This window comes from Neovison vison, chromosome 12, assembly GCF_020171115.1.
Source record: "Neovison vison isolate M4711 chromosome 12, ASM_NN_V1, whole genome shotgun sequence".
In the NCBI taxonomy this organism is placed as follows: Eukaryota; Metazoa; Chordata; class Mammalia; order Carnivora; family Mustelidae; genus Neogale; species Neogale vison.
Window position 1 is genome coordinate 24076988 of NC_058102.1, and position 19801 is coordinate 24096788.

At 37.8% G+C, this 19801-nt stretch overlaps 1 protein-coding gene across 4 annotated transcripts in view; it reads right to left on the bottom strand.

Moving 5' to 3' along the window:
* NEDD1 (NEDD1 gamma-tubulin ring complex targeting factor) overlaps positions 1–7967 on the bottom strand; it is a 52184-nt gene extending 44217 nt beyond the window's left edge. Inside the window, exons 1-4 of one of the 4 annotated variants that reach the window (XM_044229193.1) lie at positions 7888–7967; positions 7269–7399; positions 5499–5642; positions 2523–2617 (exon numbers count right to left, since the gene is read on the bottom strand). In XM_044229193.1, coding sequence (XP_044085128.1) covers positions 2523–2617; positions 5499–5634 — 231 coding nt within the window. In that variant the 5' untranslated portion in view covers positions 5635–5642; positions 7269–7399; positions 7888–7967. Of the gene's footprint in view, positions 1–2342; positions 2362–2522; positions 2618–5498; positions 5643–7268; positions 7400–7495; positions 7541–7887 lie in introns of those variants that run through there. The other 3 variants (XM_044229192.1, XM_044229194.1, XM_044229195.1) reach the window with 3 other exon arrangements.
* Positions 7968–19801: the final 11834 nt, after the last annotated feature.

The following is a 19801-nucleotide window of genomic DNA, read 5'->3' on the forward strand; positions in this document are numbered from 1 at the left end:
AATTCCCTTATAGACACCATTCTAGGAACTGACTTTGGTTTACACAGACTAGTATGATTTAGAATCTGGGGGCACCTGGGTGGCTCGGTTGAGTATCTGCCTTTGGCTCAGGTCATGATCTCAGGGTCCTGGGTCTGAGCCCCACATCAGGCTCCCTGCTCGGCAGGGTCTGGCTCTCCCTGTGCCCCTCCAACTCCACCCATGCCCCCCACCCCACCGCCCCCTTTCTCTCTTACCTGTGCTCTCTCTCTCTCAAATAAATAAATAAAATATTAAAAAAGGAAGAAGAATCTAGTTATTATCACAAATCAGGAGTTTGCTAAGAGCTATCAAAATAACCTTTAAGGAAAATAAGAATGGTGTCCATCAAAGATCAATATATTAGTACCCCAATTATCAAAAAAAAAAAAAACCCTTAAATTATTAAGGACTCAAAACAAAACCTATGTTTTCAACTGGCCTACCCTGATATTAGAAGATCTTTTTTTTATGTTAATGTATTATTAATGTAACTAATGAGCTTAAATAATTAATGAAAATTGTGTGATTATAGGAATCCCGCACCCTATAACACAAGCAATGGGTCAAGTTTTTAAAGTCTAAAAATAAAAGCTGGCCAACCATCTAGGTTATAGAGTAGCCTAAGATATTCATTATTTTACTGTTAATATCAACTTACCTACTCTAAAGAGCTAAAATACAAAAATCAAAGAAAAAATATAAAATTAAAGTTCTACTCTAAAAATGGGTGTTAAAGTAAGATAGAATCTCATCTGCCCAAGCAGTAATGGTCTCATATATCAAATGGCACATGAATAATAGGACTTGGACCCTATATAGCAAAAGTGATCAACACACTAATATGTTACAAGACATTACTAACAATGGCTAAAGAATCAATGTTTGCAAAATATTCCTTTAAGCAAATTAAATTAAAGCAGATTCAAATTATAAGTGATGACCTTACTTTATCCACCTGTATACTTTCTTTTAATTAAACATTTTAATTATTTGGGAGAGAGTACAAGTGAGGGGAGGGGCAGACGGAGAGGGAGAAGCAGACACCCTGCTGGGCCTGGGGCTCAACAAGGTGCTGCATCCCAGGACCCTGAGATCATGACCTGAGCTGAGGGCAGACACTTAATCAACTGAACCACCTAGTCACCCCCCATCCACCTGTATTCTGATGTGATTTCTTAACTGTAGGAAAGAGAACTAGCTACAGCAACTGATGTGGAATAGTCACAAAATCCTTAGAATTGTGTCACATTTTTAAATATCATCTACTATTTTCATAATTCAACAATAACAACAATTGCAAAGTCCCCAAACTGTTCTAAGGTACAATGTATAGAAGGAGCACAATATATATTATAGTATAAGTAGAAATTGAGATTGTTTTGATATTGATATTCAATTCAACAAATGTTTGTTGACACTTTTGATAGTACCTCAAGGTCCAAAAATGACTAAGATGTTCTGCCTGTTCTTGAAGAGCACAGTTTACCTCTTATCAACCAGAGATGCTCTCTGCCTCAATTTTACTTAACTGAGTTTGAACTGGCAGTGTGTCTCAAATTCCGTATCTGCCCTCAGCAGACATTCTCTGCCCCAAACTCCAGCATTTGTGGGCTGGATGTGATGCTTGTGTCAATCCCACCTACCTTTAGGAAAGGATGGATAGAAATCATAAGTCCTTTTTAAAGTATATGAGCTCATACTCCATTGCCCTTCTGTGTTCTTTCTAATTGAACTATCTTACCCATTCCAGTGTGTAAAATTATGACAATTCACAATGTTTTAGGGCCTGCTATGAAAACTTTGAACCTTAAATTAAGAACAAGCTATCAACTACTTGTACCTTTTTAGTTAAACCTTACTTTAAAAAAAAAAAAAGCTTTCAAGGAGTGTGACTAAAAATGAGGACACAATCATTATCCTGAATCAAAGGGATTAACATATAAAACAAAAAGATGAGAAAACAACATGCAGTGAGAACTTCACTTAAATGCTCAGGGACCAAGGCTCAGGTTGACAAAGCCACCCTGTTCCAAGAGAGCTTGGGGAGACTCAGGCAGGGCGCTCAGTAACCTCAGAAGCTAAAGCAGAAGCTACCATCACACAGGGGTCCTTAGCTAATGGTCCCAAGCTCAACATCAGTAAGGACAGGACTACATCATTAGGACCCTAATGGTCAAATCAACCTGGTGACTGAGTTTAGGACTTGGGTTTTAAAAAGGCAGCAACACCAGGAAATCTTCCAGAGGAGATGGAGAAAGCAAGTGACCAACTGCCAGAATCTAAGTCCTTGATTGCTCCCCTAGGATCCGCTATTATTTTACCTGAAGATGTTTCAGTGCCTATCTCCTCTTTAAGTGTACTGTATTATTTTGAATTTCGGTTAAGGCTAATACTTTTAAACACCTTTATAAATTTAGTTGCACACACCACTAGAAGCAGTTACCACCCAAGTAGAACTAAGAGTTTTTAAAAAGTTTTTTTTTTTTTTTTTAATCACTTACCCCTTCACCAAGCTCGAAAAGTAGAAAAGGTTTATTTTTGTAATGTGAAACAACAATTTTGTCGCCACTGGAAGACGCTGTCACAAGAAAGTTATCTAAATGAAGAGTCATGGAGCATCAAACAATTCATGAGCATCTCTAGCACTACGCTATTATTGCAAGAATTGGAAGATAAAAGCAAGTGCACTAACCTAAGAAGACAAGCAAATGAATATGGCTTATACATCAGCTTTCAAAAATGGCTCAGGTTACTAATTACTAAAACTAATTCTCTTCACTACTACCGCAGGGAAGAACTATCCTCTTTGGCTCTATTACTTGAAAGCTATTTTACCCAAGTGAAATACTACTCCATTTTCAAAGAATAGGCCAGAAGGTCTAATTTTATCCTTCAAGAATGAGATCATGATAAAAGTAACATCAGCAAATATCAATCAGCCTTTTCATCTATAAACACCGCTCAAGATAGTTATTTATTAACACGGTGCTTGGTACCAATTTAAGCTAGGAAGTAAATATTCATATTAGTCTCCTGTTCATCCATTAAAAATATAAAGCCTGATATAGTCTTAGAACTAGAATTTTTACATCATTCTTAAATTAAGAATAAATAATACAGTAAATATAGCAAATATAAATAAATGTGGTTAAATAGCAAATATTTATGCTGTGGAAAAGTATTATTTTAAATTAAGCTAAATTTTTTAAAAATTTAATTTAAAATTACTTATTTTAAAATTTAACTTAATTTAAAATTACAGTACCTTGTTTTACAGAATTTATAAGCAGAACAATCAGTAAACACAAAGCACTGTAAATTATTTTTAAATTAAAAAGATTAAATACAATATAATTAAGAATAATAGCCTAATTTTGAGAGTCATAATGAATTAAAATATCAGAAGTTTAAATCTTTGCTTTTTAACAAGCGAAATCTTAACTAGCTTGCTTTGGGCGGTTTCTATAACATTCATATATTTCATGCATAGACCACTGACTGTGATTTTATTATAATGCACGATTCAAACAAAATCATTCCCACCTAGATATTATACCATGGAGAAGAACAAATCATTTCCCTTTCTTTGGCTTCATCCTATGTTTACTACTACTTTTTCTCCTTAGAATACAGAAAAGGACTGAACAAAGATAGTATGAGAGGTTAATCTAGTTAGTCCTTTTATTTCTCTTGTAGTTTTAGGAATTGTGAGAAAGTGAGGAACATTACCTAACAGCGCCAAAAACGCATTTCTTGGTACCTAACTCTTTTTTTTTTCATTTATTTATTTTCAGCATAACAGTATCATTATTTTTTCACCACACCCAGTGCTCCATGCAATCCGTGCCCTCTATAATACCCACCACCTGGTACTCTTAATCCCGTTCTTGGAATCCATGCTAAGTGGACCCCAAGTAGCTCAGTCTGGGAAGTCCTTGTTCTTTGGTAACTAATGTCTATGGAAGAGATCAAAGCCTCATTAGAAGTAAGACTATCTGCAAAAGTTTCCACTGTGTATTTACTTGTACAATAAAACTATACAGAAGACCAGTTTCCAAAAGTCATCCCACACAATCTCATAGTCACATCAGTTTTGTCAGCAGACCATTAAGTGGTTTACCAGCAAATGCCAACTCCCAATAAAACTTCTTGGAATAAAAATAAACCCAAACTAATAAGTCCCATCCAGAATTGCTACTTTTCTCTTATACAGTAAGTAATAGGGAAATTAAGCTTTACACATAATAAAAAGCTAACAATAAAAAGAAGCAACCTCGCATATTTGTCACTCTCTTTAAAACATTTTTCCCACACTACCCATCTGGAGAGTCCTTCAAAAATATACTCCCTTCACCAGTAGTTTGATTAATAGAGCACCAAAGTAATTTATTTTGCCACTTTAACACAAAATCAAGGAATGATAAAGAGGTAAATTTAATTCAGTAAGAAAATTCATCATTTCTGTTACATATTTGCAAGAATAATTCGGTTGGGCATGAAAACTTCTGTTTTTGTTCATAAATCAGTCATATTTTAAAGCTTTAGTATTTTTACTTTCATCAGGATATAGAATATTTCATGATTTGATACTGATAAGATCAGCCATGTGTTAAAATTTAATTTGTTTTTTAAGTAATAGCCTATATGTGTAAGTTATACAAAAGAATGGTAATTTCTAGCATAACAAGTTTATAGAACATTTCCAGAGTATTTTTTTTTACAGCAGTGGCTCTACTGAGAGCTACTGGTTTCTGGTGGGTAAAGGCCAAGAACATTTCCAAACATCCTATAGTGTACACAAGAGCCCCCGTAACAAAGAATTATCTAGTCCAAAATGTCAATAGTGCAAGGTTGAGAAATTCTGATTTCTAAGATTCATCTCCTCCCTTATTTTATCCACACTTAGGAACTTACTAAGACAGCGAGTGCATAAATCAGAAATACTAAAAGCATAGAAAATTCAATCTAGACAATTTCTCTGAGAGATCAGGCTATTTTCATCATAGAAAGAAAGAGAAATACAGAGAGTACATGAGTAAGATAAGGATGTTGGAAAATTTTAACTTTTATCTCCTCCCCAACTTTGCTGTCTTTGAGTTCTGTCTTTAATTTGCAGACCAGATCCATAAATAGCCAAATGTTGATGTAAAAACTCACTCCAAAACCATCCAGAAGTTTTCCCACCATTACCTACCTTATTCCATTTGGGTTCAACAACAAAGTATTGATAACAAAACTAATTCTATGGTCTGGTTCTAGCAGTTTCTATATATATATGCATATATATACACGTGTGTGTATACCTATATACATATATATGTATGTATTCCTATGACGTATTTATTAAATCCCACTTCACTTTATCTATCTAGCTTTCACAGCTATGCAAAATATATTTCTTATTATTAGTCACATGCAAAAGTTTCATTGATATTGTTATTTTACCTAACAAAAAGTGTTTAAAAAAAAAAGGATACTATTGGTGCTCCAACACATTGAGCTGATTCCATGTGGTGATGTGTGTGGGCTGAATTTATCCACCAATGTCATAGAAGCAGCATCCCATATTTTAATATCATCTCCAGATGAAGCAAATCTGAGGTTTTCCTGCATGACTGCACCTACAAACAGTTCAAAACAATATATTTAAAAAACACTTAAGAATAGGCCAAAATGAAGGATCTAATCTAAATCAAGGGGCTCTACCTGTCCACTTTTGTTCCAGAAGGTGTGTTCACCACAAAGTAGCTAGAGCGATCCTTCTAAAATCACATTCTCTCAGCTGACCCTTTCAACGGCTCTCCACAGCAATTATAATGAAATCCAACCTCCATGGCATGCCTTACATGATCTGGCCCCATTGTAACTGTCCTACCTCTCTTCCCCATGGCTGCCAGACTCACAGGCCTTCTTTCTTGCCTTGATCTTTCCACCTGCCACCCGCTCTGCTGGGAATGCTCTTTCCCCAGATTTCCCAAGGTCATCTCCTTCACCTCACTCTAGTTTCAGCTAGTCTCCTCAGAAAAGCTTTCCCTGACCACCATGGCTAAAGCAGCCCCATACCAGTTGCCTATTATGCAGTTTCACTCCACCCCCTAACAGCACTTTCTGCTATTTGGAACTCTTCCTTGTTCTCATAATAATGTCTTCCTCTCCTGACTAAAACAAAACAAAGATCCTGAAAATGGGTTTTGACTTGTTTACTATCAGTCTTGATATGTTCCTGGCACACAGTAGGTGCTCAACAAATAACTGTTAGCTAGAAAACTTCCTAAACCTCTTTAAAATGTACAAAAAAACTGTAGCCTCCCTAAGGGTTAGAATCCAGTGACTCCAGTTTTTTCCTAATAACTCCAAAATTAGCAAATACAGCCAAAGGAGATATCACGAAGTCCCTACACTAACACTTGCTCTACAACACCTCACTGGTACTGTTTATTCCCAGTATATAATTCAAATACATAATTCTGACAAGTGATTTAACAAACCAAGGCAGTCTACAAAACAGAAGGTAAGGGAGCTGCTTTAGGCAGATACTCTAAGAGCATCAAGTACTAATGGCATGACCAGTCAGAAAAAAAATGCTCAAAAATACATGGAGGAAAGGAAGGGAAAGGAGCCTAGAAATATACCCTCCATACCTTCCTGATGTGTTCGGTGTTGAGGACAGCACAGTACTAGTGATGTCACAGACAGAGTCCCAAGTCACCAACAAAGCATCACATGTGTGCCCTGTGTATCTTATTTCAGAGGTCAAATTAAGGGTATAATAAATTACAAGGCCCTTTGATTCTCAAGAGACAAAAAAAATTTTAACATGCTTATAAAAAGATTAAAACTTTTGTTAACTAGAAAAGTCATTTATGTGGTTCATTATGCTTCATTCTTTGGATACAGTATTACCAAAGGCCGTTAGTCATCTGTTGAAATGTGGACATGCTGTCTTTGGATTTGGTGTCTTGACATGCGGTAACATGTGTTGGTTCCCTACTCAGGGTACAATTAAGTGCTGGAAAGGGGGAATCTCTTAAAACAAGTGAACAACTGAAAAATGCCCTTACTATAATCTCACACCATTCCTGTTGAGCTGTGTGGGGCAGTGTGGAAAGATCACTTAAGTCCGGGCTCAGAAAACAGGAGTTCAAAGGATCTGCCCCACAGTTAGGTGGCAGGGACTCTGGCAGTCACTTGCTGTCTGTTTCCTTCTTTTCAAGTGGAGCGGGAAAAGGGACCATCTGCCCACCTACCTCACTCTTCTGAGAACTGAGCACCTTTAAGGGAGAGGCATTCCTCAGTCTCTCAAAGAAGGTCCCATCAAAGTGAGTTGTCAGGACACAAGGCGGCAAAACACAGCCAACCCCGAATTTAGGGACAGCGTCTACAGGGGGAAAAAAAAAAATCACTACAATACTTAGTTTCAACCTAAGTTCTTCAACTTTAATTTACTTGCAGGAGCACGGCTCAACTGGGTTACCTTATAAACTGCATTCGAGACGTAGGGGAGGGGTTTACAAAAGGGGAGGCGGCCGGTGGAGAAGCGGCAAACTTTCCGGGGGACAGCACACCCCCCGGGAGAGCCGCCACCAACCCACCCACCCCAGCTGCCCGGGCCACTCTCAGGCTGAGCCGGTGACTGTCGCAGACGGAGGTGCGCGACCCAGGCCCCGCGGCTCCCGGGCACTTCCGCGCCAAACCCGCTGCCGCGCCCCTGCCCGACAACCGTCCAGAGCACCGGACCGGCCACGGCGCGGGACTCGGGGACCTCCGACGCGCCCCCGGGGTGGCCGGAAGGAGGGCGGAGTTCGGGACTGTGCAAAGACGCGGCGAGCGGCGGCCAGCTAACCCCCCGGCCCTCCGGAACCTCACCTCTCAGCCGCGGTACACCGGGGGCCACCGCGCGGCCCGCTCCGGCGCTGGGCTTCCGGCTCCCGCCCGGACTGTTAAACTTCGGCGGCCGGAAGTCCCGCCCGCAAGTAGCGTCACGGGGAGAGGCGCTGCACAGAGAGGGTGTTGGGTTGGCTGGGCAGGGGCGGGGCAGGGTCTCCGCGGCGGTCGCGATCCCTCCGCTAGAGCGGGAACTGGAGGGATAGGAGGCTCCTTCCAGGTCCCAGCGACGATCTCGGGGCACAGGCAGATGTGACTTTGTTGTTCATTTGTTCTCTGACTGCCCGGATTGTGCCAGGTTCTAGGCTAGACTCGGTGCGCCGTGATGGGCTTAGCCTGGGAGTGCAGGGATGCGGTGAACGTTGTCGTCCCTGGCCTCGTGGAGCTTACAGTTCAGTATGGGAGGCAGACGTTAATAAATAATTACGTATTTAAAAGTGAAGCTGACAGTTGCTTCAAAGAAAAGCTAACAGGTGAATGAAAAATATATGAAAGGGAAATGAACATGGGTATGGGTTTAAGAAAGTCTTCCTTGAAGAGGAAACCATGGAGAGCAGATAAAACCCCATGCAATTTACAAACCAGAAGGTATGCTCAGAAAAGCTAAGAAATAACCAAAAGTTTAAGTGTCTTGAGACATATGACTTCAAAACCCAGGATCTTTCTTCTTAATCATGCTACAGGGTCAGGAACATCAAACACCATCTGGTTGAGAATTCAGAAAGGGAAGTTTCTCAAGAGTGGAAAAAAGAGTTGCCAACTGAGTTTTCAATACCGAGTGCTTTTTTTTTTTTTTTTTTTTTTAAAGCTCTACTGACAATTTTTGCTGAGAATACTTATAATAACTATGGGGCATTTCTTCTGCAAACAGTATTATTATTCTTTCATCACAAATGTGTCAAAGAAGTAGGAGTGGGTTCCTGAACTAGGTACATAAGCCCCAATTACTTGTACCCATGTTGCAAGTAAACTTGAAAACTCTGAATGCAATTTTTTCTGAGCAGAAACTGAAATCCTAACCAAGTTGTGAAGATTGATAGGAAGCCTCAAAAGAAGAAAGATAGCAAGCAGCAACTGCCTTGTATAGTTTACAGTCCTTGAGTTTATTAAATCCAATTTTGGCAGGGAAGGGGGCCAAAAGGTTGGAAAATAATAAGATAGACTACGGGAATAGAGGCAGGGAGAATTGGGGCTACTAGGGAAGAAAAGACAACTAAAATCTCTGAAAAGTTAAAGCCAGAAAAAAAAAATGAGACTAGAATATATGCAATAAAATATAATAATGCATGTCATGTAATACATATTATATACTGTATGGTGTAACAAAAACATATGACAATACATATTACTTATTGAATGTATATTTCACTAAACATATATGTATGCATGCATAGACATAATTTGTATATATATACCATATGTATAAGTCATCCTTCTAAAAACATTACACTATTACATGTCCCCCGCTTTACATGTGAAGAAACAGAGGTTAAGTTAACTTTCCTGAGGTCATACAGTTTAGAAATTGTATGGACAGGAGTTAAACCCAGAACCATAAGTCTACAAAGACTGTGCTATATAGTCAAGAGTTAAAACACAGCATGAAGAGCCAAAAGTTAACCTCCACTGCCCCTCCTTGCTGGTGCCACGGCCTCATCAAAACATACATGGTCTTGAGACAGTTCTGTCACTCCTGTTCCTACCCTTCTGCCTATGTGCATACTTTCCTCAGATCTATAAAATATAAGAAATAGAAGCCAAATGTTGGAAACCACACTAATATATGAATTATATAAACATATATACCTTTCCAAAAGTAGACATCATTACGAGAAATATTTCTAGAGAAAATGAGGTCAATATAACCAGAAGCTATATAAATTATACATAGATATGTGACTACAGAAGCAAAAAGTATATGAAGAATAAATATCTTAATTAAAGGGAGAAAAAGCATATCCAGAATCATTGTTGGAGACTTTAACGGAATTCTTTCAGTAACTGATAGAATATCCAAATAAGAAAAACAATAAGATGTGAACACTATTAACTATTCTATATGAAAAAAGAAGAAGGAAAGAAGGAAGGTAGGAAGGAAGGAAGGATTAGTTCCAAAGTCAATAGTCATGACTCTCTTAAGGAACCTAGAAAAAGAGGAGCAAATTACACAAAACAATGAAGCTAAAAACAAATGAACAGTAAAAAAATCCAATGAAATCAGATGGTGAATCTTTGTAATGATTAATAAAGTAGATAAACCTCTACCTAGACTTATCAAGAAGAAAGAGAAAACATAAGTTAACAATAGAATAGGGGAAAGAGAGGCTATTAATACAGGGCCAAAAGAAATTTCAAAAAAGAGTAAGGGAAAAATATGAACACCTTATAACAATAAACTTGGTAATTAAATGGACAAATATCTTGGAAGACATAGATATTAAAACTGACACAAGGAGAGATAATATGAGTAGTCCCTATGTATACTACAGAATTTGCATTCCTAATAAAGGAAAGAATATACCAGGATCAAATGGCTTCACCATTGAATTCTACCAAACACATAAGAAAGAAATTATACCAGTCCAATACAAACTTCTGCTGAAAAGAGAAGAGGAGGGAGTATCTTCTAAACTTATTTTTTTAAGGATAGTATTAGTATTAGTCTGACACTAAAACCAAAGACATTACAAGAAATAACTATAGACTCATATCTCTCATACATACAAAAATTATACATGTAATCAAATTAAATATATATGGAAATTAATTCCAATAACATTAAAAGGATTATACATCGTGACCAAGTGAAGTTTATTCCAGAAATAGGTTAGTTTAACCTCCCAAAATTAGTTTATATAATTCACCATATTAACAAGAGAAAGAATACCCATATAATTATGTCAATAGGTAAAGCAAAAGCATTTGAAAAAAACAGTATTCACTCATGATTAATAAGTCTCAGCTAACTAGGGAAACAAACAGGAAATACCTCACCTGGGTCAAGAACAGACCATACTTCATGGCAAAAACAAAACGAACAAAAAACGAATGTTTTTCTCCTAAGATCAAGAACAAGACAAGGATGCCCAGTTTCACAACTACTATTCAGATTCTTCTGGAGGCCATTGCTGGTGCAATAAGAGACAGAAAGAAAAGAAAAGAAAAGAAAAGCATACAGAATGTACAGGAAGAAGCAAAATTCTCTTTATTTGCAGGCAGTTATGATTATGTACTGGAAAATCATAAGAAATATATTAAAAAGCTCCTAGAAACAATAAGTAAATTTAGCAAGGCCTATGCAAAATCATATAAAAATAGAGCAACATTTCTAAATACTAGCAATAAGCAATTGGAAAATGAAATAAAAATTACAATCCCATTCCGAATAGCACCCAAAAGCATAAATATTTAGTTAATTTAATAAAATATACTCAGTAATGATGCACTGAAAACTACAAAACATTGCTGAGAGAAGTTAAAGTCTTAAATAGAGAGCTATATATATCACACTAATGAGATGGAGAATATTGCTAGATTGTCAATTTATTTTAAAAAAAGACAAATTCAAAAGAACTATACCTGCTGTCAATGTAGATCTGACACAAATTAGTCCACAGTGACAGAAAGCCGAACAGTATTTGCCTGAGTAGTGGGAGGGATGGACTATGGAGAAGTCAAGGAAGCAGTTGGTGGTAATGGAAAGTTCTTTACCTTGGTTTTTGTGGTGGTTTCAATACATCTATCAAAGTTCAGGAACTAAGAGCTCCAGATCCTAAAAAATAAAGTGATGTCCTTGACTTATAAGAGAAAAACAAAATTATTTCTTTAAAAGACATACCAAAATACATTACTGTCAATTTCAGAATATTGGCTTGAAGAAATTTTAAACATTCCCCAAATGGGAAAAAAAAAAAAAAAAAAGGTTACTACACAAGGTTCAAGGATTTGAATGGCTTCCATGCCATTCCTATTCTAGCAGGAATACTAGAATTTATAAAACAATGGAACAATCCCTTTATATTTTGAGCAAAACAAAAAAGAAAGATTATTAAGCAAAAATTATGTAGTCTTATTACTCTTCAAGTGTGAGGGAATAAAAACATTTTCAGCCATGTAACATCTTAACAAATTTACCTCCCATACACCCTATGAGGAAGATATTTGAGGAGATGGGCCACCAAAACAAAGGAGCAAATCTAGAGAGAGGGAGAGTGGGTACCCACCTTGAGAAAGGTAAAGGGAATCCTCAGGATGTCACTGAAGGAAAATTCCAGGTTAAAAGCCAGACACTGGGCTTAAAGAACAATCAGTCCAAACAGCAGGTCAAAAGTCTCCAGGAGCACTATTGTCAAAAATAAATAAATACACACACACACACACATACACACACTCATACACATACATATCTTGCATGCTTAATTGTGTTATGAAGAGATTTGCAGAACTGGGAGAGAGAATGTAAAGGGTTTATCTTGTGATTGAAGACATAAAAAACTGGAAAAGCAACCAACCAGCCAAACTGTAAGAGAAAACTAACACTAGAAAAACAAAAAGTTGGGTAAGAAAGGAAAAATGGAAATAGCAACCACAATAGACCATATAATTCTGTGATGAGTAATATTACCATAATCATAGAAAATGAACATGAATTTTAATTTAACCAAAATTATGATTCATCTATCTTGAATTGATAGAGAGACGGGAAGTATGCATTTGCATGTAGTTAGGTTCTGTGAGAACTGATTCCTTGCCTTCTATGGTGGAAAGTTAATAATAAATCCTAAAATTGAAAAAATCTTATCACGAATAAGCTTATTATTCAGAGAGTTGGAGATGAAATCCAAATGACTCCATAAAAAAGTTGCCTCAGGGAGAGCTGTAAGTGGGTAATGATGGATAAAGACAAGGAACTCTTTTTTTTTTTTTTGGCCTTGTGGTTTTATGTTCCTCTTTTTAAGTTATTCCAATATGTCTGACTCTTTTAAATAAAGTAAATTTAAAAGAGAAAAAAGTAAGTACAATATATTGACCCATTCATAGTTTAAGGTGTCAAGATTTAGAAAGGTCAGAGCCGCTATGTAATATATTTTATAGTGGTTTTCAGGGATATGCCAAAAAGTCACATTGTTTGTTATTATTGCAATGTCAATGAACATTTGTGAGTCCTCTAGCTTCCCAGGAAGCTGTGCAGGTTAGGTGATTTCGGTCACCGAGATGAATAATATCCCTGCCTTGGAGAAGCTCCGATTATACCAAGGTAACACATGCTAGGGATATAAAGTGATATCCCTTGTTATATTTATCAAGTGCTGGGGAGTCTCAGTGGAAGAAAGAGTCAGTACCACCTAAGGAGCCAGGATTGGTTTCAAAAGGAAGCAAGATGACATTTATTTAATAACTTACAGTTTCCGGGGAGTAATGGGGTCCTATGACATGGAAATTTACATCCCTTCCCTCTGCATCCCTTCCCCACAACTGCCACCACCCATTGCTTTGGGACCCTGCTGCCCCACATGGTTCTTTTTTGCACACCGTTCCCTAAGACTTTCCCGGAGCTCCTTCTGGCACTTTAATCAGGTTTGTGTTCAATTCTTACCTCTTCTTTTCTCCAGACTACATTGTCTAAAATACCCCCACACCTCATCGTGCTCTTTCTTCTTACCTGAATTCTTCAAAGCACCTAACTACTTGACATTTTACAATACTATACATTTATTTACCTTTGTTTGGTTTGTTTAGTTTCTTTATTGGAGTTGAAAGGGCCACACAAATAAGAATTTTGGCCCCTTTTTCCTTGCTACTGTACTCCCCGTGCTTCGACCAGTGCCTGGGATCTAGTAGGCGCTCAGCACTCATTTGTCGATTATGTAAATGGATGAAGACTGAATATCTCCAGTCTAAATCCCTCACCTGAGTGCAGACCCATATGTACTCAGCTGCTGCTGTCTCCAGCAAATCATCCTACTGCCCCTCTCACAAACCGTCCCGGCTTCCGTAGCTCCTCGGAGCATCCCAATGGCTCAAACCAGACATTGCCAAATCAATACTGACTTACCCCTCTTCTTTCCCTCCTTCCCACAAACATCCAAATAGGGCCTCACTAAATCCCCTTAATTCTGTTCATGAATAACTCTCAAATCTGTCCAGTTCTCCCCATCCCCCCTGCTATTATCTTGGTTTAAAGTATCCTTGACTCTTGGCCAGATTGTTGAAAGAGCCTCCTCCTCTTTTGTTTTCCTGGTACCCAGCTCTGATCCCTCCGACTACCCTCCAAACTCCTACCACACCGCTTTTCATTAAATGCAATCAGATCCCAGGACTGCTGTGCTTAAAACCTAGGTTCTTAGAATAAAATCTAACTCCTTTGCCTGACCCTGTTCACCACTGCCTCATGCTGACATCCCCAGGTTTTCTCTGGCCACCTGTTCAGCCTTACCGGCCAGCTATACCCTGTACCAGCTTGTCTCGCCTTTGTCCTTGCTGCTTCCTCTGTTTAGAACATGTCCTGCCCCTCCCCAATTGGATCAGATGGCAGAGACTGAGAAACTGACGCCCTGCTGCTTGCTGCCTCAGCAACCTTTGCCTGCTCCACTGGACTGTAAATCATGCATCTATTCATTGGCCCAAAGCTCAGGAGCATAGAGGAGCATAGTGCCTGCCTATGCAAAATAGGTCTTTACATCCCCAGTACCTAGCATGATGCCTGACACAAAGGAGATACCTAGTAAATGTTTGGAGAATGAATGAATGAATGAATGAGTGAATCTGTTTTTCAGAATCTCTTCCTAGAATCTAGCAGTAAAGTGGAAAGCGGATCTCTGGTAGGGAGTCTCAAAGCATGCAGAGTAGTTAAGAGCTAGTTGACATATTCCGGACGAGATGAAGAGAGTCTGGACTCAAGCAGAGGCAACAGAAATGGAAATAAGGAGTCAGAATAAGAGACTTTTGTTCCAAAAAACAAAAGGTATTTTATGAGCAAATGCAATTGAGCACTGTGTGTGTTCTGAAGGATGGGTCTAGTGTTTTAAATTTAGACAAAGGGCTGGAAAGCCAGACGTACCCCATGAGAAGCAATCAATCAACAAACTTCATGAAAGTGAGAGGAGGTGATTGAAGTAGACAAAGAGGTTAGCAAGGCACATAAGAGTTTTTGATACAGAAATGAAAGAGAGTGTTTTAACTGCCAAAGAATCTAGAGGCTGACAAGGAGAGTGAAGATTTGAGTGCAGAGGATGTAATAACTGGAAAAGTTTGCTTCAGTCCTTAATATGGTAATAAAATTTGCAGACAGCCAACAATGCTATACTGACTACAAAGTTATACATTATACAAGCTGCCTTCCATTTTGATCATAGAGGTATAAAAAAAGGAGGCGAGCAAGCTTCTGTGATTTATTGGGGGGAAATAACTAACTTCCAGGGCATGCCATAAGATCCGTATAGCCTTATCTCATTTACAAATAATTGGCATCTCCGGAGTCATAACATGATGTGACACGTAAGGTATCCCCAAAACGTGGAAAGATTCTATTGTGACATCTGTGCTATTAGCCCAAATGTGAGGAAGGGAAAGGAATGGGTATTTCCGAGGAGCCTACTATGTGGAGGACACTAGGGTTTACATGTGTCTGTCATCCATCTTTACTTATTAAAAATGTTAATGAGAAACATTATCTGTCATAACTGATTTTGGGAGATTCTTTTTGGGAAATTCTTCAGAAACAATGAAGACCTACAAATACTTTCTTTTCTGAATAAAGAATATATATTATAACACATTTATACAAAAAAGAGTTAAAAATAAATCTTCTCCCACTCCAGATACTGAGCCATATTTTTCTTCCTCTGAGACAATAACTAAAAATAATTTCTTATGTTCCTTTCCAATAACATTCTACACACATGTACACTTTTACATACATCACTCAAAAATCCTTCAATAGTCACTGAACACAAATATTAGCTTAATATACATCTGTTCTGTGGTCTTCTTTTTCACTTAACAGTCTAGCTTGGAGAGTTGCCCACCTTAGTACATATTAATGTCATTCTTTTCTCTCCTCATATAATATTCCATTCTGTGGATGCACCATGTTTTATTTAACAAAGTCTCTGTTAGTGAATATTAAAGATGTTTCCAGATACTATTTATTCATGTATAATTTCTCATACACGCGATTAGAACTGTATTTGCTGGCACTGTTCAATACTGATATCACGTGAACAACTTATGCAAAATTAAATGTTTAGTAGTCACGTTAAAAAAAGTAAAAGGGGGGCACCTGGGTGACTCAGTCAGTTAAGCATCTGCCTTCAGATCGGGTTGTGATCTTGGGGTCCTAAGATCAAGCTCCACATCAGGCTCCTCTTCAGCAGTGAGTCTGCTTCTCCCTCTCCCTCTGCCCTTTTCCCCAACTTTTATGCTCTCTAAGTAAATAAGTAAATAAATAAAATCTTAAATAAATAAAAAATCAAAAGTAAAACAAGTAAAATTAACTTTTAAAATATATTATATTTAACCCATTATATCCCAAATACTCAACTTGTAAATCAAAGTAAAAAATCAACAAGAGGGTTTCTGGATGGCTTAGTTGGTTAAGCATCTGACTCTTAATTTTGGCTCAGATCATGAGCTCGGGGTCACAGGATGAGCCTTGCATCAGGTTCTGTGCTCAGCATGGATTCTGCTTGTTCCTCTCCCTCTATTCCTCCCCACTCTTGCACAAGGTTATCTAAAATAAATAAATAAAATCTTTTTAAAAACCATCAATTAGATATTTTACATTTTATTTGGACTGAGTCTCTGAAATCCAGTGTACATTTTAGAGAGTACCACCTAACTCAGACAAGCCACATTTTAAGTGCTGAGCAACTAGGTACGGTCATGACTACCATACTGGAAGGCACAGGTATATACATACATTCCTAGAAGAGAATTGCCAAGAGTATGAGGTAAAATGCCTTTCAAAGAAGCTGTACCTATTTACGTTGCCCTCAGTTCAGTTAAAAATAGCATAACACTGAGTTTCAATTTGCAGTTACTACATTACAAGTGAGTTTGAACCTTTTTTATGTTGAAAAGTTATTTGTATTTCCTTTTCTGTGGATTGATTCTTTCATTCTTTCTTTCTTTTTTCCTCTTTTTCTTATACTAGATTTGTTTTCTTCCTCACTGGTAGATCAGAGAATGAAACTACTCCCTTTATCTGTCATAAATGTTGCAAAAATTTTTTTTTAATTTACCCTCTTTTGACTTTGGTTATAGCATTATTTTGCCATTCCAAAATGTTTACATTTTAAGCAATCAGAATATCAGTCATTTACGGCATCTTGATTATATTATACTTATAGAGGTTTTTGTCTCTCTAAGATCATTTAAAAAATCTTTTCCATGACTATTCTGATCCTCACAATAAAGTTAAGAAACTGATGTCATCATTTCCATTTTACAAATTAGAGAATAGATGCTTAGAGAAATACTAAATACATTGCTTAAAAACACCCAGCTGATCAGTGGAAGTGCTAGGAATCAAACCCACTCTGTCTAATAACATTAAAGACTATGCTGCTTTTTTTACTACGCTGTAATGATCAATATAACCTGTGTTAGGTGTCTCTCTGCTGTCCACTTATTTTAAATCCTAGTGCTGTATTAAATATATCATTATTATTGATAGCTAAAACATTACATCAACGCTAATACCATATTCCCACAAAATTTCAGATAAATAGAAATAAGAACACTGGACAATCCCATGGAGGACAAGCGTTTCCTGGGGGGAGGAAACCCAAGGTGATCAACTGGAATGCAACCATCAGGGAAGGCTAACACATGGGATGGTGACATTTGATTGGTGTCATAAAGGAGATGCATAGATTAGACATACAGAACAGAGGGACAAAAAGTTCTAGAGAACAAACCTAAAATGGTCAAGAGTTCAGTTCATTGAGTGAACAGAGAACAAATAACAGGTTTCAGTGAGACTGCAAAGAGCTTTGATTTTGAGAACAAAGGGTTTGGACATATTTATGTGAGTAGCCAGCAGTCACTGATACATTTTGAAAAAGGTAGTGACATGATTGGAATTCTGTTTCAGAAGATTAATCTGGCTAGCTACCAAAGAGAGAAGAGTGTAGGGGAGAAAGAGAGGGAGTGAGAGAGGGAGAGAAAGGCGGGAAAGGAGCAGATCATTTAGGGTCCTGGAGAGGAAGATTAATCCATCATTACTGTACTATATGATTATATTGTATTCCTATTACTCACCTTTCCCACTAAATTTTGCTCCAAATGACAACTTACATTGTTTTAAAAACTCAAATCTGTCCTTTAAAGATATAGATTTTTACCCATTCAAGCTTTGAGACAAATTCAGAAGAGAAGTATCAGAAATATCTTGTGCAGTGATTTCACTGCTGGATAAATGTACACCTTCTCAAAGTGAATACCTTGGGAAATGCTCCAGTGATTTTACCTAATGTTTAAAAAAAAAATCACATAGTCTTACCTCATGCTAAAAACATATTTCAACCACCGTAAAGGAGAAAAAAATCTGCCTTTCTTATATGTGATTTTCTGAGAATACATACATCTTATTCATATGTTTAGTTAATAGGCAAGCTTTCTCAAAATGAAGACTAGTCTATGGGGGTTTGCCTTCATTTTTAAATCTATCTGTCAGAGCTGAGTCTAAAAGGCTGACTGGATTTCAACTGCAAACTGGCTTCCACCATCATCATTCAACAGATTGTAGACATCTGCTGTTTTTGGTTGCCCTCCATATCTCCCACATATTCTGGAAACAGCAACTCTTCTTCTTTCCTTCGGATTTATTCCTCCCCTCTCAAACCATGTGATTCTGATTGTGTGGCCATTCATGGTACCTACTCCCGGGCCTAGGAATGGACCCATGACCCTGGCCTGATTAATCAGTCCTTCTGAGCAAGTTGTATATTCCAAGGCGGGGAAAGAGTTGTTCCCTCTTTTCTCTGGAGTTACAAGACTAAAGAAATGTAAGCCTGGAGCTGTCTTATGTCCCTGCATGGACAGGGACCCTCTCTGCAGTAAAAGAGAATGAGACCAAAATGTAGAAGGGCAGGGATGTGTGGACAAGGGGTTATGGCAAGAAATGGAGAGAAAACGGTAATATCATGTAAAATCTGCTTCCACCCTTCCCATTCTCATCAACGGAACTGATAAATTCCTTCAGCTGATTTGACTTGAGCTTTCAGTAATTGCAACAAAAAGAGACCTAATTGCTTCACTTACAAATAAGTTCCAGTATACCCAATATGATGTCATATTGCATTCCGAGCTTTTAGCTCATCCAATCTTTTTGATGTCCACTTCTCTATTAGCTGTGTTCTCTTTATTACTCTATTCTCTTAGTTTTTATACCATCTCTCTAGCCTCTCCATCTTGGTCTCCTTCTGGAACTTTCCCCCTTGGATTTCCATTCTGTGTCTTTCTTCCTGTGAAATAGTGTCAAAACCTATAGTTCTAAAACCTACTTCTATTCTGTTGATTTTAAACCCGACATCTCACAGACCCTCCAGCCCAAGGGGCTATATAGTAAACTTATTGTCTTTGACACCAAACCTTCTCCTTCTACCTACTATAATCTGTACCTTAACTGATTGACCCATCACCCAACCATAAGCTCAATCCAGAATCCCAAGAATCATTGTTAGAGTCTCCTCCCTTCTCTTTCCCTCTATCCTATCAATCATTAGATCATACACATGTTATTTTCTAAGTATCCTTCAAATCAGCACTTACTTTTTATCTTAACATGCCCTACCCTAATTCAAACTACCTAGTCTGGAATACCACTGTAACCCCCTAATGACTCATCCTACCTCTAGGTCAGTCCCTTTAATATATGTTCTATCTTATTACC